This window comes from Delphinus delphis, chromosome 16 (assembly GCF_949987515.2).
Source record: "Delphinus delphis chromosome 16, mDelDel1.2, whole genome shotgun sequence".
Lineage (NCBI taxonomy): Eukaryota > Metazoa > Chordata > Mammalia > Artiodactyla > Delphinidae > Delphinus > Delphinus delphis.
Window position 1 is genome coordinate 22,346,819 of NC_082698.1, and position 21,999 is coordinate 22,368,817.

Consider the following 21,999-nt stretch of genomic DNA (forward strand, 5'->3'; position numbering starts at 1 on the left):
TCTGAATCCCGTGTCTGGGTTTTCACATGTGAAGCGTAGCCTCATCCGGTTCCTGGGAGAGTAACAAGGTGGTGTGGTTCATCCCTCTCTGAGCAAAGGTCACCTACAATCTGACCAGACACCCTCCTAGGCACATTGCCCCCCGCATACTCCACTTCCACGAACAGTCAGAGGAATGGGATGTCTGCGCGCGGAGCTGCTTCGATTTATTGCACAAACCCAGAAAATCAGAGATGACTTTTCCCTAAAGTCTATTCTTAGCACGAAAGAAAAGTCAATTTAGGATTAGTTATACATTCTTTCCTGCACCCAACACATGGTGTCTCCTGACCCAAAGGGATAAGGAGAGACAAAGGCATTCAGGTAACCCCTGCTCAGAAAACAGATCTCGCATCCAGCCTTTTGGCAAAGAGCTGGCCTTCTCCGTATTCATACCATTATCTTTGTTGATATTTATTTAGCACTTACAATATTCCAGAAACTCTCCTCAGTGTTTTGCATTTTTAAACACATTTAATCACAAAACCCCTAGCTTATGATGTAGATAGAATAATTATTCCCACTTTACAAGTGAGAAAACTGAATTTAGAGGCAGATAACTTGCCCGATGCTGTATAGTTTAAAATCAGGCTCTGGAGTCAGACCATCAAGGTTTGAATCTTGATTACCGCTCCACTCTGCTGCTATCCTTTGTCTTGTTACTTAGAGAGACAGGAATAAGTGGAATAGTGGGGTGGAGAAGAGTTGTCTTCTGTGCCTCTGGGTAAATGCCATCTCACCTTTATCTTTCTTAATGACTCAGCATCCATGACGTTATTGGTGGCTAAACATTATGGCCACCAGGGGCTGCAGCTACCAGACCACAGGCCCAACTGGAACAGGCCCTTTTTCCTTTGGAGCTGTTTGTCCCTGGTGTGACAACTGGTTTCTCTCCTCTGCTGGCCGAGAGAGATGACTTACACCCTTCAGTGAACCCACAGCTCACCTCCTTCAGTCTGCGGCATTCTAGAGGTCCATGTCCCTGTAGATCTCCGAGGCAGCTATCCAACATCCCCAGGTGCTTTATCAACCAGGCATTAGCTCAGCAGTGATGTTTTCCAGGCTGATTTCTCTTCCCATTAATTGTCTAGGGATCAGATGCCCTGGGCCTCCACCTTTCCACCAGCTGTCCAGTAGGCTAGAAATGACTGCTCATTAATATTTCTAGGCCACTGCATAGCATAATCAGCTAAATGGAGAACAAACAGGTTGGCTCAACATCCCTCAGGATAAGGGGTGATGGGGTGGAGGGAGCTTTAAAGGCTCCTTTGTTACCCACTCCTAAGAGGCAGCTGAGCCAGCCCTGGTTCCCAGCGCCCCACCCTATCTTTGAGATCAGTAATTACACTTGGCCACTTCTTTAAGTTCTGAAGTACCCTATTGCCAAGTGTCCCCTAATAAGCTCTATAAGAGGTACAGCCTGCAGTCAACTTATTTATAGTTTTCTTCCTATTCATTCTGTAACAGAATTTGATATAAAATCGACTGCATTTTCCTCATCGGTTGGGATTTTTCTTTTGACATTTTGCAATGGAATCTTTAATTGAATGTCATTCAGTAAACAGTTTTGTTGATAACGAGGATGGTTTAGACATAAGCTTTGAGTTTAAAATCTAGGATGGGGCTTCCCTGGTGGCGCAGTGGTTGAGAGTCCGCTTGCCGATGCAGGAGACACGGGTTCGTGCCCCGGTCCGGGAAGATCCCACATGCCGCGGAGTGGCTGGACCCGTGAGCCATGGCCACTGAGCCTGTGCTCCACAACGGGAGAGGCCACAACAGTGAGAGGCCCGCGTAACACACACACACACACAAAAAAAAAAAAAATCTAGGACGGCCGTAAAACAGTATGGTATCAGCCGGGATAGGAGCTGCTTTGTGATAAGTGTCAGGAGAAGGAAGGCAGGAGAGCGCTGGTTCAGGACAGAGGCATTATGGTCCGACCAAGGTTTCAAACTAAGTGTCACCACTCACTACCTAGATGACCCTGAGCCAGTGTTGAACTTTCCTCCATCTACTGTCTGTCCTGTAGCAGAAATAGGGATGCCGCTCCCAGATCCCCATTCAGGGAAAGACTGTTATCGTAGCTGCTGGGAGTGCTGTGGGCAGAGGCTTCAGCGGCCTTCCCCATGTCATGTCCCTTTTGGAGTGGCTCATGTCCAATGACGCGGATGTATAAAGGCCTGGCCACTCAGCTCAACCTCAGACAAACCTGAAGGGCCATTCTCACTCCTTACAGGATCTTCTGAGGCTGTTGTTGGCCTTTTTCACAGCTCAGCTTCTCCCTCTGTCCATTCCTGCTTCCTGGCCTTCACTCCCATAGATGTTGATTCCAAGAATGTCCCCTAATAAACACCCTACGCACTAAACTCAGAGCCAGCTTCCTGAAGACTCCCAACCCGTGATCTGTCTTCACCTCTACAGAGAGGCATAATAACACTTGCTCCAAAGAGTCGCTGTGGGGTGTCGCATTACATTATATTAAGAAGTTGCTTAGCACAATGCCAGACACATGGTAAGGACCCAATAAATGGAATTTCCTGCTACTTTGAAAAAAATATAAATGTAGATTTCAGAAACCAACAATCATCTAATTGGGAAATCATGAAAAATACTCTGAAATAAGTGAACTTTACGAGGGCTCATGAAGGAGAAGTAATGTTCTAGCAGCAAATGTATAGAAAAGACATTCTGGGGGAGATGGCATGCACAAAAACATTTGCAAGAAAAGGCTGGAATACTGAGAAATTGTACGTGAGTCTATTTGGCTAAGCGTAAGATGACATTATGAGTTGTGGGTAATTAGTGTAGGAAGGAAAGGTGGGACCATATTGCAGGCTTTGAATAGATATTTAACCCAGTTGGCAGTGGAAATTTGTGCATGAATTTGGACATGGAAACACAATCTGCTTTGGACTGTAGGAAGATAAATCTGGAAGTAGTAGCCTGTCTCCTGGAGATGCGAAGGCTGTTGTAAAACTTGAAGGGAGAAAGTGTAAAGGCTGAATTATATTAACGGGGAGGCATTTAAACAGGAAGGAACCAGTAGGATCGTTCGTGTGGAGGGTGACTTGTCAAGGTCTCATAGACTGATTAGATAGGACATGGAAAGGAGAGTGTGGTGCTGGACACGAGATAAGGCTCCCAGCTAGGGTATCTGGGAAAGGAGTGGCTCCGGTCATCCACGTGCAGAATGAAGATTTCCGGGGTGAATATGAGAAGTTCTCATAAAACAACCAAATGACGTTCTGACTTGGCCCCTGGAGAGAGAAGCCGGGATTTTAGCCGTGGATTCTAGAACCATCTAGAGAGTGGGCTCAGGAAAGAGGAAGTTCTTGAGTGAGTGATATCTATGATTTTAATAGAAGATTCCGTGCAGCAGAGTGAAGGGCTGAGAGTGCTTCCTGGAACGGGATGGTCATCAGGGTCTGACGCTGTGGAGAACTCAGCAGACGCCTGGGGGCTGTGGTCTGGGGTTAGGTTAGGTGATGGAGGTATGCCTGGTCAGTCTGGAGAATAACTCTAATGCTTTGCGGAAGAAGGAAGCTAGGTTAGAAAGTGTTAAGGCATGAGGGGCAGAAGATAAAGCTCGGTAAGTGACGGCCTTCTCACTGGCAAGGTCCACTTACTTATACAAGACAGGTACTGCTATTATTCCCACTTTTTAACTTGAGGAGATGCAAAGTGTTTCAGGTCTCACGGGGATGGAGCTAGGACCAGACCTCAGAGTCTGACTTGTACCCAGTGGTGTCTCTCACATCCCTCCCCAACTGGTGCACCCGGGACCCTACTTTCCCACCCTACCTCCACACCTTTGTGTCTTCTTCCCCCCGCCAACTCTCTGCTGAACACTTGGTCCCTTCTCATCAGCTTTCCTGCAGGACTCACATGCGCCTCTGTGTCTCTCCCTCAGGCCACCGCGGTTCCGGGCCAGCACATCTTGGTGGCGGTGCTCCCTGGCTTACCCACCGCTGCCGAGCTCTTTGTCTTGCCCTATCAGGATCCCACAGGAGAAAACAAAAGGTCAGCCGAGGACCTGGAGCAGGTGAGTCCTCAGGTGACATTTCAGCTTCTCCCAGCAGTCTGAGCCACAACCCTGCTAGTGTCTGACCACGACAGCAGTTCTGGGGAATCTCCACGTGGGAGCGAGGGTGCCAGCTGTTTGTGGAGTCTTCCACTTTCCTGTCCTCTGCTGAGGAACATAATCTGGTGATTTAACTACAGCTTCACCAAAAAATATGTGCAAGAGTGTGTATTGTCATCAGTGGCTAAATCACTCAGAGTCTATCCCACGCTGTGGGATACTCTACAGTGTCTACGATGAATGAGATAAATCTTTGTGTACTGATGTGACAAACTGGCCAAGATATTAGGTGGGGGGAAAAAGCAAGAGGCTACACAAGACATAGAAGTCAAATCCATTTATATCTTACCTCACACACTTACATCATAGGAGTACCATCAGAATCAAATGATGTATCTTTTTAAAAAGGTACAACTTTCATACAAATCATGAATCCCCACCATACTAAGATGACCTGATTTGAGCTTATAATAAATGAGTGATATTGGCTCCAAGCACCTCTCCTGGCTACGTGGGGTCTACTCTCTCCTCATCTCCACCACCTCTGAAGTATTAGGGTGTCTGTGTGTGTGTGTGTGTTTGTGTGTGTGTGTGTGTCTGTTTCTCTCTCTTCTGCTCCCTTAGGTCTTTTTTCCTCCCTTCCTTCCTTTTAACTTCAAAAGATTATCCAATGTCTATAGTGAAGATTATTACTATGATGATGTTATTGTTGTTCTTATTCTTCACCCATTCAGTTAAAATGATCAGTCTTGGTCTGGTTCTCCTGTTAAAAACTACATGATTTTGGTTTCTCAATTCTTTCTGGCAGATAGATTAAAAATAGGATTCCTGGGGCTTCCCTGGTGGCACAGTGGTTAAGAGTCCACCTGCCGATGCAGGGGACATGGGTTCATGCCCCGGTCTGGGAAAATCCCACATGCCGTGGAGCGGCTGGACCCGTGAGCCATGGCCGCCGAGCCTGCGCGTCCGGAGCCTGTGCTCCACAACGGGAGAGGCCACAACAGTGAGAGGCCTGCGTACCGCCACAAAAAAAAAAAAAAAATAGGATTCCTCTCAGACACTAAGTAAATATTGGCTTTCTCCCTTCCAGTACTTAGAGCTTTTCAATTTACTTAGAATAAATCTATGATCTAGTCCCATGATCTCTAGTCTCCAAGATGGTTTGAGAACCTCCTATAATAGCCTTATTAACAACCCCAAATTATAGGCTGGCCTACCTGTGGGCACACCCGCCTTTTAACTGCTGCTTTTTCACTTGGCAAAAGACTCACCTCTCTATTGTTTTCCATGTGCAAGTAATTGAATAACTGGGCTGTCAAGGAAAGCCCCACTGAACCCCATCTCCTAGTGAACTGTAGTTAGGGGTCGGGCAGCAGGGAACCCATCAGACCTACATCTGACTTTGCTCAGCCCTAGCTCTAGACTTCCCACTGTATTTGACAAATTATTCTCTGCACCTGCAATTCAGTGGGAGGAAGAATGGATTATTTCTTATCACCACACTGCTCATGAGACCTAGAGGGGAGGTAGATCGCTGTCCAAGGCATGTAGGTAGGGACGCTTATAATTATTCCTCCTCTGGAAATCTTACGGATTGTGCATGAAATCCAGAATATAGTCTCCTCGATATAGAAGAGTCCAGTTTTAAAGCCAGCTAATTTCCCAGTTACCACATCATCTGTGCATCCCTATTTCTCATACTTTTCATTTTTTCTCTAAAATACATTTTCTAGATGTTTCCTTGAGAGGAAATGTGGGAAGAAGAGGGGTGTGTTCTCTGAAACTTGGTTTACTTGTGTATCTTGCTTTGACTGTCTATTTTCCCTAGAGTTCTTCTTTCTCTTTATTCGGTCTTGTCTGAATGGCTCCTCCAGGGACACTCTCGGAGACCTGAGTAATTGTCCCTGAGGCAGCCTGGTATCAGGTATTGAGGAGCCATTTAATTGGAGATCTAAAGGCAGCTGGCTTGGCTTGTGTGAAAGCTGTGGGACTTAACATTTGGTACACATGTAGGGAGTGCAGACATTTTATTAGAAAGACCACAGGTTTGGAGAAACATAAACCAGGTTTCTAGCTTCAGCTCTTGTATTCATTGTGTATATCCTATAGAGGACAAATATTCAGAAAAGTTAAGTAAATCAGCCCAAATCACATAATCTATAATACCCATCTCAGAAGGTGTTTGAGAGGTCATTAAAGAAATGATACAGCAAAGCCCTTGACCTATAGTAGATACTCAGTAAGTGTTAAATAGATGTTGGTTACATTTATGGACATTTTGTGATAGGAGGAGAGTATATGAGAAATGCAAAAGAAAGAAAAGTAAGAGTATTAAAGACTAGTATTGTCCAGGACATGTATTGGAAGAAAGAGGATGGTGACAATAAGGAGAAAAAGATTAATGAATGAAATTGCACAAGAGAACAAGGACAACAGGAAACAGAAAGAACATGCATGAATGAGTAAACTGGAGGGAGGATGACTCATCTAAGTTATCATGCCGATGGATGGCATTAAGGGAAAACAGAGTACCAAGTGAGAGATTGTAACTCTGGTTAAGGGAATTGCCAGTGTAGCAGCCTTACCCAGAACTCAAACTAAATACAGTGACCAAACAAATGCCAAACCAAGTACATAAGAAATCAGTGTCTTGTGGAGTGTATCACTACCCCGATTAATAAGTGCAGTTATGAAATCAACATACAAATTAAGCCTTGTGTCGAGAACCAACAAAATAGGGGCTGCCCACAGGAATCCTACAGGTTTTGTCCTAAGAGGGGTCGTTTACTCTTTCTCTCTGACTCAGTCACTCTAAAATGAAGAACTTCAGGCCCCAACAGGGAGCTGTGAATTGCCTGAGGAGACACAACTCTTCAAGGAAAATGAGTTTCTGGTTCTGTTTCTGCAACTAACTCTCAAGCCTAGAGTCCCCTTGCTCTGCCATGCTGCAGAGGTGTCTTTGGGTACCACTTGACTTCTGCGGGCCCCCCAAGATACCAAGCCTGTTGTACCCGGAAATGAACAAGAGATGTTTTGCTTTCGGTTTTTTTCCTGATGCAGTGAACATATATTCTATTCAAACAAATTTAAGGGGAAAAGGTGAAGTCATGAGCTTCTTTAGTTGGGAAGTCCAAGGATATAGTTCAGGCGTGGATGAACTCAGAGAGGAAGCGTCACCAGATTACTCCCCTGTCTTCCTCTCTCCCTCTTTCTCCATCTCTTTTCGTTGCTACCACATGGGAAGTCCGCCTGAGAATGAAGCCAACACATAGGAAGACAAGAATGGCCACAGGAAGCCCCAGTCTTTTATTTAGTCATCTTATCAGCCCCATTCAAAAGACATTGCCTCTCCCCTGAGTGCACCCCAAGAGCCCAGGGTGATAATTCTCACTGACTCAACTTGGCTGAAGTGGGCATGTCTTAACTAGCCTGGTAATCAGAAGACTAGAGCTCCATTAGTGACAACTCAATGTTTTATACCCTCCCTGGATCAGGAGTTTAGGGAGCCCTTCCTAAACCAAATGGGCAAAGAATAAATAAGGATATGGTTCCTTAAAGAAAAATGTGGGGGAAGGAGAAGGAACGGGAGGCAGGCAAAAGCAACTGACTTCCTCTGTCATAAATTACATAGAAATTTCAACTGAATGCAAAATAAAACCAAACAACAGAAAGGACCCCACTCCTTTAAAGGCTGCACTCTGAATCCCAGATGGAACTTGGGAAGAGCTGACTTTATCTCCCCTGTTAATACTCTGGCCCCTTTCTTGTAAAGATACTGCACAGAACTCCCAGCACGGGAATGAGTGGGACCCTGACCAGATGGACCCTGAAGACTGTGAGGGCAGGGCCCCAGCAAAGGGCTCTGGGCTCTCCTCCCTCAGCTTCCTCTAATAATGTTCCCAGGGGAGGAGAGATGCTGGCTTAGTTGGAGCCAGCTTGTCTGTGAAATAAATTGAAAATTCCTCACAGTGAGAAGTACTTGACCTTGTTATCCGGATAACATTGGGCTGGGTTAATCAAGTGACCTCTGTCTGGGAGGGTTCCACCGCTCTTTACTTCACATCTCCAGAGAGTGAGAAAAGTCTCACTTGCCCTTAGCTGGCCTCATCAGGGATAGGGCTACCCTGAAGCCAGCTGCGCAGGTGTGGAGCAAACCATACCCCCTCCGCCACTGTACTCCCAGGCATCTCTCTGAGTCCTCAGATTTGTATCTACCTCTCCTGCAAGGAGGAAGGACCTTCCGTCATGCTCTGGGTGTGGTGCTGTGCTGGGGAGATAGGGAGCCTACGTGGTGTTGTCTTGCTGAATCCTTAAAGGGCATGAGCGCATTTAAAAGGAACAAAAAGACTAAGGACAAAATGTCAACCACCAACAAGGAATTTCCTCTTCAGTTGTTTGTGTTACCATGTACATTTGACAGATGCAGAATCCAAAAGACAGGAAAAGGAAAGGTGCCTCTGGAAATGGAGCAGTCTATTGGCAACATTTTTAGAAATTAAAGATTCATTATGAAATGTAATAAATCATCTCAGACTATTTTCTTTATACTCAGTCTGCCCTGTTCAGATTTTTTAAAGCGAGGAATTGAAGAAATATTTTGGAGTTCACAAGGAAGGTCACTAAAACAGGAAACTGTAATTGAAAGAGTAAGTAAGAGTTGAGCCAAAGGAATATGGCAAAAGGAGAAAAAGAGAAGCTTAGAGCTGGTGTTGGAGAGTCCAGGGGAAAGGAGTGAATATGGACGAATTATTTCTTCATTATGTCATCCAGGAAAAACTTCTTAGGCACTTTAATCAAACTGATTCTGTCGTGCTAACAAAACAGAGAATTTTTAAATAGAATTCATGTTTGGCTCCATTGCTTACTCCAAGTTTTATTCCAGAAGTCATGCTATATGAATTGAGAAAGATCTTTCTCTGTTGACTCCAAAAGTAATATCATTCAACTACTCTTTGAGGGGGCCTTCGTAACTTAACATGATCAGGACTGACTGACTGGGTCAGTTGCAAGGTCATCCCAAGCAAGTCTCCCTCTAAACATGGCACCAGAATGCTATTTATGTTCAGTAGGGTTTGCATCCCTCCTCCCAACTTCAGAGATAAGCATTAGTTGTTTGGCCCAGTGTAGCTTTGCCGTGGATAAATCTGCCAAAGCCCATTTTGAATCTGTAGTTTCACTTTGTACCACTTCTTTGGGTTTCATGTTTCATAAATTACCAACTGCTGTGTTGTCCTTAAACGTCTCTTTCTTTGTGTTTCAATGTTTGACACTCCATTCTAATGATCTGAGAGTCTGTTTTCCTCTACTGGTCTCATTAAACATTGTTTAGATGTTGAATGTGTTCTTTGCATGGTAACCATCCCTTCTGTTGACTAAACGTCTCTAGCTCACCACTTCTGGGTACCAGTAGGGTTGTACCCATGAGTCTCTTCTGTAGACAGAACCATGTGACTAATTCTGGCCAATGAGGTGGGAGCAGAAGTGATAAGTGTCACTTCCAAGCTGAAGTATTCAAATGCCAGTTACAGAACCTTAAGAATGCTTTTTCCCTCCTACGGTGTTGTGTACATTTGAGGGGGCTGATCTACCAGCCTTTGTCTCTGTGTGACTATAATGAGCCCAGCATCATTGCCTACCTGCAGTGGATATGGAGTGTAAGCAAGAAATATACTTCCTTTGTTTCAAGTCCCCAAACTTCTAGCATTGTTACCTCAGCCTGACCTAACCTATTCTGATTACCACACTTAAACATCATACTTCGTGAAGAAGATGAGGAAGAGAATTGGTATTTTCCCTCTACCAGGTCCCTTCCACTACACCCTTTTGATGGTGTCTTTCCAAGTATTTTTATTGAGTTCCCACTGTCTTTTTAAGTGGTAGTTTAAACGAAGAGTGGGTTGCATTTGAATCATAGGCATATTCCACCAAATAGGCAGATACTAAGAATAATATGTTGTTTCTTTGGTCATGATTAGAGAACAAAAAATGGAGAGCAGCAGAAGAGGGTTGCTAGTACAAAGGATAAATGAAATTTGCTAAGACTACACACTTTGGACAGAAAAAGAAAAATGAATAGATTCAACTTGCTTTAGGAGGACCGATCTCCCAGCAATTACACGTTATTTCACTTGAGTCTTTATCATGCAAACTTGCGTGCTTTCCATTTAGGCTGTCACCACACTGTTCTATAGTCGCAGTTTATTCTGCTCCTTTCATAGCCAAACACTCTCCTAAACATTATAAATTGTATTAACTGGTGAACAGAGTGTGGCAATCCTGAGGCTGAGGTTAGGAATTGCCTGTAGCTCATATTGGTCAACTGACACGGGACTGGTGTTTTAGGTTGTGCGCTTCACAGTTGGATGAGAGATAGAAGCATAATTAATGAAATGCTGCAATTTTTTATCTCCTAAATCTGCTCAGCTGGACCTCCTTCCAAATATCTTTTGCGTCTTTGTCAGCTGGCTCAAGGAAAATGTTTTTCATGGAAATGTCCTAAGATTAGAAGTCGAGCAAAACTGAATTCTCATCTCAATTCTTCGAATATTAACTGGGTAAACGTAGCAATGTCCTCTAAGCTCCATGTTCCTTTCAGTGGAGATAGCAACACTAACACCTGAGATACGTTGTGTTAGAAAAAAATAGTAAGAAATATGCAACTTTGCCCATACAAAGTGTTCAATGCATAGATAATGTATGTACAAACGCATATAACAACTCATGAACTGATGAAAACAATACAGAATAAACATTTCTGCAGATGGGGTGGAAAACATTTAAAGTAATGTCAAAATCTGTCAACAGTTTCATACTCATTTGAGTAGAGAAATATATGGTTCTAGCTGAGATTATTCTTGTAAGCAGTGTAAATTTTATTTAGTTTTGTTTCTGTGCATAAGTTCTTTCCCACAAAGTATTGAAGAAACATCCTCAGGGAGAAGAAAGAAATATCACTTCAGCTGGTTGAAAGAAAGAAGCCTTTCTCATGCAAATACATAGTCCCCTTTTGTCTACGTGATGGACTCTGCAAACCAGGATAGTTCCTTAATTACTTCTGCTAAGTTTTTCCTATTTGAGTTAAAATATTTTTTTCTCCAAATATAAGTATGTATGTATGTGCACACATGTATGCGTATGTATATAAGCATATGAATTTCATGCATACTTAATTATATATATTTCACACATATATACACACATTTCTGTATGCATTATGTTTATTTCATAGCCAAAACCTTTCTGATAACCTCTACTAAAAAATCCACTGTCGGGCTTCCCTGGTGGCGCAGTGGTTGAGAGTCCGCCTGCCGATGCAGGGGACGCGGGTTCGTGCCCCGGTCCGGGAAGATCCCACATGCCGTGGAGCGGCTGGGCCCGTGAGCCATGGCCGCTGAGCCTGCGCGTCCGGAGCCTGTGCTCCGCAACGGGAGAGGCCACAACAGTGAGAGGCCCGCGTACCGCAAAAAAAAAAAAAAAAAAAAAAAAAAAAAATCCACTGTCAGATCCTTAGAAAGGCCTTGCCAATTGAATGATAAGAATAAGATAGAATAGGAACTTGTACATTGTAATACTTTACAGGACACAAAGGAAAACCATTCTACACAGTCCGTGTTAGAAATCCACTCTTCCTGTAAACCTGGAACATTTTGGAAGCTTCTCAGTACCCAGGAGAAAGAGTAGCTTATAGAGAGAGAATAAAGTTGTTTTCAACATAAGTTTATCACAACCTTGTTCTTCTGTGTGGTTTGCCAAGTGGAAACATTTGAGAGGCTGAACTTGAACTGGATCCCAGGTGCTCATCCATGGGTCACTGACAGACATCCAAGTTCCTGTTAAGCAAAGAAGTTCATCTGCAGGGCAGTTCGGTTCCAATACTGGACAGGGGCCTCTGCAGGAGACTCTGTGCTTGGAAACAAAGCCATCAGGCCCTGCTTAATTGATTAAAGGACCAAAGCTGTCATTTTGGCAACTCAGTAGACTAAGTGAAACTTAATAAATATAAAAGGAAAAATAATTTAAGAATTTAACTAGATGTTCAGAAAGCATCTAACCAGACTTAAATTGCATATGAATAAAATACTACACTGTAATTAGAATGTTAAAAATGAGGCAAGGAGACCAGATAATAGGAGTGTGGTTTTGTCTGATAGCTTTCCACAAATGACTCGAAAGGGTGAATGAAACAGAGCAAATTGAGCTGGTTTTCTGCTTTAAACACGTGAACAGCGTTTTACCTTGTCTAGAAAACCTTACCTTGTGCTGTTACTACCCAAAACAAGGTCCTTTGTCCCTTGTTGGGGTTATTTCATGGCCCAGAATTCCATCCGTCTACCCAGTACACATGTGTCAGCCTAAGGAGTGGTTTTAGGTTCATAAGCACGAAACAAGAGTCAGCCAATGCATTAAGTTGTGATTTACACTTTGTTGCAAATGTATAATTTACTATTTTAGCAGAACAATATTTATCATCAATAAATATCCGTGAAATATCCATTCTGGGAAAGCCACAGGGTATGTTTTGTGGAAGAGAAGGGAAACAAAGAAAGGAATAAGGTAGAGGCCACTATCAAGGAGGAAAATAAAGGGATATGAATCTCACCAGAATTTGTAAATTGTATATATTTACTTCTTTTAAATCCTTGTGTATAACAAATGCCCTCTCAGAAAACCAGGGGTGATTTCTCCAAGCTGGTAACAGGATAATTTTATAAGAGTAGAAATATCTGATTTACTAATAGTTTGTCCTATTTTGTAACAATTCGGATGTAAAGTCAAGTCATGCTTAGAAAATAATTCTGTCAGCAAATTGTGGACTAAAAACTCAAAATCATATAAACTCATATCATTCACATATCATATTGGGATGCCTTGGCCAGTGCAGTGAATATTGCTCAGCACGCTTGTGTATAGTTGGTGTGACACTTTTGGTAGCACTCACTCTGACACTTCTTCTTTCAGATATCAGAACTGCTGATTCACAAGCTCAACCTGAACTCCGTGCACTTTGAGTTGAAGCCTGGAGTCCAAGTCCTTGTCCACGCGGCTCACTTAACAGCAGGTCAGTGTTCCTGTCCCTGGGTTCTGGCTAGTGGCTCTAGCAGAGGGGGATCCCAATTTGTTGTTTCAGCAAAACAAGTTTAAATGGTGCCACTGCTAATCAGAAATAGGGCATCAGTCTTTGGAGGTTCCCTTGCCGGGCATTTTTGCCTTAATGGGGACCCAAAAGGCAACAGAATAAGGGGATTTTCCCACTTAGTCCCTGGCAAAAACCATCAGTGAATCACTAAAAGACCCCTCAAATGATAGCATACTTCATCTTACAGAAATCTTGAAAATAAAGTTAACCTTACAAGTAACTTTTTTCTGGTCTTTCTGCAAAACTTTATTTTTAAATCATTCATGTTACAAAGAATTTTCTTGCTTTCAGTCTTGGGATAAAATCGTACAATAGAAATAGCTGGGACTTAGGAGCTGTCCAGGATCATAGCCAGAAGCTGAACCCCACGTTGGTCAGGATCTTAAAAATGAATTAATATCATTGAACTTCTGTCTCTTCACCTGTAAAAGATGATGGGGAAAACCTTCTTCCTAAGGCTATATAGAAGTGTCAATAATAATTCAGGTTATCCCAAGTGTATAGAAATAGATGTTATTGTTTTATATTAATAATAAATTAACACTATTTATTGAGTACTTATTTTTGCAGAGTACTGTATTGACGCTGCACAAAGGCCAGTAGGAGATGGTCTTTGCCCTCAAAAAATGTATCATCTGGTTGTAGTGTTTCAAAGTTTGGTGGTAGCAGTGGTGGCAGTACTGTGGGGTGGGGGAAGTGGGCAATGCTGGGATCTCTGAACAAGTAAAATGCATAACTGCCTTTATAGAGAGACAATAGAACGTTTCTAAGCTCTTGGACTTTGCAGTTGTGTAGCCAGACTATTGGTTTCAGTCTTGCTCCATCACTTGCTTACTATATGGACTTTGAGAGGAGACTTAACTAACTTCTCTGTCGCATCTATGACAATGGGATTGCGTGAGGATTGAGTTAATTTAGGTAATGCACTTAGAGAAGTGCCTGGTGCATAGTAAGGTATTATTTTTCTTTTTATTCTTTTTATTCCTAACAATCAGAGTTTTATAAGAAATTTAAAGCAGGGGTAAATTTTACCCAGTCAAAATGACCCAGGGAAGCTTCATGGAGGAAGTAATCTTTGGGAAGGATCTTGAAAGATAGAAAGGACTGAACTCAAGAGATTATTCCAAGTACTGAAGCACCAAGGAAGGAACATGAAAGCCTTGAGGGCTTTGGGATGCTGAATAAGTGGGAACAAAGATCAGGTGTTTCCAAGTCCATTCTCTGGTTTCCTGGAGGTGTGCCTAGGTCTAGAGGATGGCCAAACAGGTTGGCCATTGGCCTCTTTTCTGCTTGGATTCCATCTTTTTTCTTTATTAGGGTTTCATAAAATGTTTTTTCTTTAAAAAAAAATAAGCACTGCTTAAAAAAAACCAGATATTTGAAAGTCAGTGTCCTGAGCATAGGATACGGAGGTGGGAGGGTGGAAATATGCCAGGCTGAGCCGTTTGTACTTCCTTTGGTGGGCTCTGGGAAGCCGTGGAGACCTAGGAGCAGAGGTGTGATGGATTCAGTGTCACCTGAGAAAGGTGACTCTTAAGAGAAAGGATTGAGTAGGGCCGACTAGCTATTCTGCAGCTTGTCCTCCTAATTCATCTGTCGAACAGACATTTACCGAGTTCCTGGCTACTCTGAGCCAAGAAGTGTTCTCAGCATGGGATAAAGTCTCTGCCTTCATGACGCTTCCATCACTGGGGAAAGCCAGGGAGGAAGTGCGTTAACAAATGCCACCTTCCGAATGATGAAAAGGTCCTGAAGAAAATAAGAAAGTGTAAGAGAAAAGCAAACTATGAAGCATCTAGCATCCCTTAAGCCCGAGACCTGAACGAAGGCTGCCAACTTATCTCAGAGCATTTGATGATCAAGACTGGCTTTTTCCTACCAAGAAGGTTGGCCTTTGGTCTTCGGTGAATGGTGGTGACACGTGGCAGTTACACATTAGCTGGTTGAACTGGAAAACAAAGTCCAGAAACATCCCTTGTAGTCATGCTGATGGCCAAGCCACTGACAGATGTTGTCAAATGAACAGAAAGTAACTACTTGAAATTGGTTGAAATAAGTTTACTGATTATTTCATCGAACTACACAGTCCTGCCTGTTAGTTGGCATCCTTAACTTCATCATCTTCTCCTACGACAGCTAAAGTGACTTGTTTCCTTTGAATTTAGAGGTTAAAAACAGCTATGCCTGATACTCCATACTGAACTCTGGGTTTGAAGGGATGTGGCCAACTAGTTCATCCCTTTATAGCATACTCTGCTTCTAAAGGAATGCTATCTTCAGGCAGCATATTTTACTGTAGTGTAGCCTGATTTATTAGAAAACACTCCCCAGGGACTTTGTTAGAAAGGGGAGCATCATAGACCAAGATAGCCAGAGAACTAACCCCACTCTCAAATTCTGGAGGCAACTTGCATTTCATACCTTTTCTTCCCCATACCTCGCTCTCTTCCAACAGTTATTTAATATGCCTGGTTTTTATTTAACTGATTGTCACATCACACGCCAAAGGTGGTTCAGATTAGCTTCCTGAATTTGAATCTTATTTTAAGTGGTACTTAAGGATGCCTTCCTGTGATGACATCTGGTTTAGAGCTGGGATCCAGCTGAAAAATAAGGTTAAAAAAAGTGGCTAATTAGCTGAAACTGATTTGGCCAGAGGCTTGGTCAGGGAAACTTATATAGCAAAGGCATCCATGAATCCGTAGTTCCATGTGGGAAAGAAAGGCCATTCCTGATAACCACAAAAAATTAATCCCACCAGTGTAAGTTCCAGGTGGCAAGGACAAATGCAAAGTTGGGAAGATCTGGAAAATTTATCCAATTAATGTTCATACTTCATTTCACAGCTGGGAATTTGGGGAGCAGTACGCAGATCCCTGGGAGGAAGGGCTGGCAAAAGGGAGTGTGTTCTGGGAACACACTGAGATTTGAAGGAGAGACCTCTGCAGCATAGATAGATACTATGCAAAGTTACCAAGGGAACAAAACAAAACTGCAGTTTGAGGCAAAAGCCCAGACTTAGACTGGGCCAATTTGGAGAGAGTGAGAAAATTCTTTGGCTCCCAACCATTCGGGCTGTCCCTGATTCTTCCCTGTTAGATCTGATAGTATCTCTCCTACATCTTTTGGCAGTGTAATTCGAAACCTGATCACCTGGCATTATTGAGCTTCCTAGGATGCCTGGCTAGGTGACTGGAGTAAATGTAGACTTACATGTGGATAATCAACTCCAGTTGGAAGAGTAAAGGAAGAGAATGCCAAGGGCTGACACAATAACTGAGCCTTGGAAACTTTCTCTGTATTGATTTTAGCCATATTTGTCATAATAGTGTTAGGACTGGCAGAATCTAAGGGTACAAAGTCACTGTCAGCCAGACTTTCATATGCAAGAGGCAAGGCTTGTGTTAAGGCTGGCACTCTTCAATGACTGTGATGAGGAGTAAAATATAGGAGGGATCAGTTTCCCATTGGTGATTGTTCCTAGGTTATAGCTCTAACTGCCCAATTTTTTTTTTTTTTTAACTATTAGGACAGGGTGGTAGACTATGAGGGAATTCTCCTTTCACTCATAGAAAACTTGGCACATTGGGTAGGGGATCAGTTGGATTGAGACAATTGCTGCAGTTTCTTTGATTAAGTTGAAATTAACACATTCATATTGGGATGGCTAGAAGAGAAGGAGAAAGATACCTGGGGGAAAAAAGACACAGTGAGGAAGAGAATTTGATGCAGAACTTCCACCTCAGCTTCCTTTCCCTTCCTCTCAACCCCCCTGGCAGAAAATAAAAATAAACTACAGTTTAAAAAAGGAAAAAAGGACCACTGCTTGCAACATTTCATGTCTCATAAGCAGGATTGCTAATACCTTTCCAGGGACCATTCCAGCACACTGCTGCATTCCATTAATTGCTTAGCAGATGTTCAGCAGCCTTCTTTTAAAAATATTTGAGCCAGAGTATGTTGCTGGTGGGAGAGGCAATGCATAATTTGGTTCATCTCCAAGGAAAAATAACTGTCTCCTTTCAGGAATTTACTAGCCTTCTTTTGTTTTTCAAACTCAGTTCCCTGTTTGCTTTTATGGGAACACAAGGTAAGCATTTCCAGGTACCTGGATGGCATTAGAGACTGGATTTCATTTGTTTCCCCCACGTGTTCTATTAGGGAATTCATTAACTTGGTGCCTACGTGGAGCTAAACATTGAACGCAGTCCTTGTTTTGTTTTTAGCTATTCCTTTGCTTCTCAGTTTCTGTGCAATTCGTCTTGAGGGCCTAATCACTCCTGACAGCTAGGTTTCTAAAACTCTCTTGTAGAAAGGAAAGATTTCAGACTGTATGGGAATAAGGAGAGGACGAAGAGCTGTTATCAAGAAATTTGAGGGAGGGCCATACCCTGAGTGGCTCTCTTTGGCTTTTAGGACCTCGTGGCAGCTGGCGCTATGTTGAGCAGACAAAGGGAGAAGCGCTCAATCAAGCTGGGGGCTGGACTGGAAATGCTGGTGTTTTGACTGAAGTGTACCTTTGCTCGTGGTATTCCCAATTGGAATATTTCTCCCCCTTCTCTACTTTTCTCCATCTCTTGTGTCTCTGTATTTAAGGCTCAGCTCAGTGCCAACATTTGCATATAGCATCTTTCTGGAGATCTTTGCCTGGATACCATCTATCCCTTGTCAGAACTCACGTGGACTTTTTTAAGCTGTATCTGTCTGATCATCATCATCACCTCTCCTATTTAATTTCCCGAGGATACAGTTCACCATATCTTTATAGCGTCTCCGTCATTGTACCTAGAAGAGAACTTGCCCATAGCATGTGCTCAATAAATACTGCTTTCATAAATATATAATTAATTTATAACCTGTAGAGATGCATTAAAAATTCCATCCCCCCCCCCCCCGCCGGTTAACCTTTGGAGTCAGTGTGTTCAACTGTGAACCTGTCTCCATGTCATGTTACTTCTTACCGTGAGTGAGTGGAGCCTTGCACTCATTTATCCAGTAAGCATACAAGGAAAACCCATCTCTGTGCTTTCTTTATGTCAGGTATCCTCTTAAGATTTAGGATAGTCGTTGATATACACATTGTGGGAAATGGGTGGGTGGAAGGAAAATTAGAACTCTGTGTCCCAGAACGAGAGGTCCTAAGGACAATGGGAGACGGACTGGCAAGAGGAATGTTCCTGAAAGAGAGGGAAGCAAGTTTAACTTATTGGCCCTTATTTCACTTCTCTGATCTCTGATACCGTTTCCAGAGCAGCCTCACTTCATAACAGAGCTCAGGGTCTCACGCCTTAGATTACACTATGCTTTACCTGATCAAACAAACCAGACCTTCTTCACATCATTTGTAACGTCTCCCTTGAGTTCTGTCTTATGCATGCTTTTACCCTGGCCTGCCTTTATTTATTTATTTATTTATTTTCTCCTGTATTTTAAGAGCTGTGATATAGGGATGACTTAGGGAGAGTTTTTCCTGCAAGGCTCACAGGAAGGTTCAGAATCTCTTTGCAGAGCATTTGATCTGTGTAGGTACTTACAGCAGAACAAACCTGAGCCCTTAAGAAAATATCCCTAAAATGCCACTAGTTTTCTCATTGCCCCGGTAACCTGGAATTTACTCAAGGGCACAGTCCATTTCACATGTATCATCTTACTTCTCACGTGACTCTGTGCCTCATTTTGCAGTGATTCCTTTAAAGCTATGGTTTGTCCAGGGATATGAAATGAACTAGGACCCTCATTCAGTGCACACTGGCTAGACCTGAGGCCCCTAGTGGCCCCAATTCTAAATGAAGAGGATGAAAAACATTCCATGCAGAAAGTTCAATAAATGAACTATTCATATTGAATAGGAATTCACCCAAATGAGAGGAAATAAGGCTGCCAGGTTGAGGGGCGGTGCTGAGCAGAAGCACAGCAAAGTGATATCGTATGGTTTATACTTGGTTTGGGCATCTAGACACATACCCTAAAATATTCCTAATTGGTATATTAACTGAAAGTAAAATTATGAGCAGAGTAAAGAGAGAAGGATAAAATTCAGGGAAATCAAATATGCCATTACTTGATATGTCATTTATATCATGCACTTTGTCCCTCATCCGTGCATGATGTGAGAAAACTCTCATTAATGCATGTTTAATATTGCAAAGTAGGATACACATGGAAAAGGAAAGAAGGGGCAGACGAAAGGATTTTCAAAGACAATAGGTTTGGACAACAGTCAGTAATCCTTTCTCTTTTCACAAAGTATTTACTCATTTTATAAGAATTTTTCAACCCAGGTAACAAGAGATGGTAATTTATTTGATAGAGTTGGAATCCCAGGAGGTGGAATCTCTTTTTTAGTTGCCAAAGAAGCTAAGTTTCATGGCCATGTCGGGTTGGGTGCCGTAAAACATACAAGTGAAAAACCTTAAGAGGAAGCTGGGAATAGGGGATTGACACTCAGGTGAGGAGACCAGGACGCCAGACTGCTTTAAACTGCGAGCTTTATTTTATCATCTTTTAGTAGATTGCCAGGTGAAGGGAATCTGCTGACAGGTAATAAATTAAAGACCTAATTGCTGAAACAAATCTTTCAAGCTACATCAAACTCTGTATCTTTGTTCCTATGAACACGCATGATCAGGAGTAAATTCAGTGATTATACTTTGGAGTGGGGGTGTGGGGACAGGGGGAAGGGGGCTGGGGAGGAAGCAGCTTAAAAAATGTGTTGATTCAGGCTCCCCTGGTGGCGCAGTGGTTGCAGGTCCGCCTGCCGATGCAGGGGACACGGGTTCGTTCCCCGGTCCGGGAAGATCCCAGATGCCGCGGAGCGGCCGGGCCCGTGAGCCATGGCCACTGAGCCTGCGTGTCCTGAGCCTGTGCTCCGCAACGGGAGAGGCCGCAACAGTGAGAGGCCCGCGTACCACACACACACACAAAAATGTGTTGATTCTTCTTTGGTAGAATAGATGATGGCAATAAGAATAGAAATTAAAGACTGAGCAAGCAAGGGACAACACTACATCTTATTTGAGGACACAGACGCTACCTAGATGGATTCATACTAAATGACAAACAACAGCACTTCGAGATTTTTTGCATTTTTCAGGGCTTATTTATTGGGTAAATCAACCAAAACTTGGCTGCTGAGACTTCTACACAGAGACTGGAAGAGCTGGTGCTGACTGGTTCCCTCAAAATATTTGGGATAAATGTCAGCCTGTTCTGTGGTTGGAAAATCTCTTTATAACCCAGGGTACGCAATCCCTGCTATAAAGCAGTTGTTCTTAAATTTGACTGTACATCAAATTACCGAGGAAACTTCATAAAAGTAGAGATTCTTCAGGCCTCACTGCACATCCCTGGAATCAGAATCCCAGGGAGAGATATCCACGAATCTGTGTTTGTAACAAGTTCCCCAAGGGATGCTTATGCAGCCAGGCCTTTCACCAGTCTCAACCACTGCTCTTAAAGAGCATTCCACAGACAGAAATCCATCTGCATAACAAGGAAAGGTGCTGAGCTATCTCCAGCAATAAATCTGATTTACAACTCAGGGCATCCACTAAAACAGAGACATGCACTAAAAGGGAAGAACCCTTGATACTTAGTGTAGGAGGAAATTAGTAATAAACATTAAAATCTAATTCCTCCGATATTTGGAGCTTACTTAATTGGCAGAATGGGTGGATGACAGTGGGCGTAGGGAGAAAATGAAGCCTGTCTCTGAATGTGGGATATACTGTATCCATAATCGAGATGAATGGCAAAGGCCAGCCAAGAGCTGTGGCCGTGAAGCAGTTGAAAAATGATTAAAGTGTGAACCAGAATGTTAGTGGCAGATGTAATTGAATAGCCATGAGTTCTATGGAAGTTAAACAAATGATATTATCTCGATGTTATTAATGTGCTACAGTGAGCAGAAAATGATACATCCGCATCTCACTGTTATTTCTGCACATATTAGAGAATCGGGGTGTTCTTCTACTCTTAGCTTTCCAGTGGGGTCACTGCTCTTCTGGAGTTTTGGATACTGATGATAAAAAATTTGAAAGGTTAATACTTCTCAAAGGAAGAGCCTCAAATCTCAGGTTGAATTTAAAAAATTTTTAACACCCAGTAACTGCTCTGAACCCCTCGTGTGTGTCTAGCAGTTGCCTTGTTTAAGCTATTATGTTTAGGAAAACTGTCCTTTGTCGAGGGTATGTGTGGGTTTTTAATAAAACCGTTATCTTGTATTATCTTGGCCTCCGTGGTTGCTGCTGGCTGGTTCAATTTCTTTTTCAGGTGTACTAAAAAGATATTATCACAGACATATTAGAGAATTAATATTTCCCAGCTTCAGTTGCTGCCTCTGGATATGTTATGAGTCAACGTGAGAGGGGATAAGGTACTCAGAATTTCAGTCTAGGTCAAGATACGTCACGAATTCTGCCCGACAGTTTACATTGAGAAACCCCTTCCACTTGAAGGCAGAATTAGCATGAGTCCACAAGCTTTAGAAAATTCACTATAATCTAAGCCACATCATTATAGATGCAGATGCCAAACCGTAGAGTTGTGGAGCTTGGAACTGTAAAGTAAAATAAATTGTTGCGATAACATTTGCCATTTAGGGATGAAATTAGTACTAGTGGAATTCTTCCACAGCCAAATACATTTTTCTGTCTCTTTAGTCTCTGGTTGCCTTATTACCTACACAGTTATCAGTCACAAGTCTTTTGCGAGTAAAGTCATGCTAGTAATATTTTTCCTTCCT

At 42.8% G+C, this 21,999-nt stretch overlaps 1 protein-coding gene across 4 annotated transcripts in view; it reads left to right on the forward strand.

Annotated features, from left to right (window-relative positions):
- SORCS1 (sortilin related VPS10 domain containing receptor 1) overlaps positions 1 to 21,999 on the forward strand; it is a 559,183-nt gene that overhangs the window by 525,169 nt on the left and 12,015 nt on the right. For all 4 annotated transcript variants that reach the window (XM_060034105.1, XM_060034102.1, XM_060034103.1 and 1 more), the window contains exons 23-24: positions 3,950 to 4,081; positions 13,079 to 13,178. In XM_060034105.1, the coding sequence (XP_059890088.1) occupies positions 3,950 to 4,081; positions 13,079 to 13,178 (232 nt within the window). The remainder of the gene's footprint in view (positions 1 to 3,949; positions 4,082 to 13,078; positions 13,179 to 21,999) is intronic.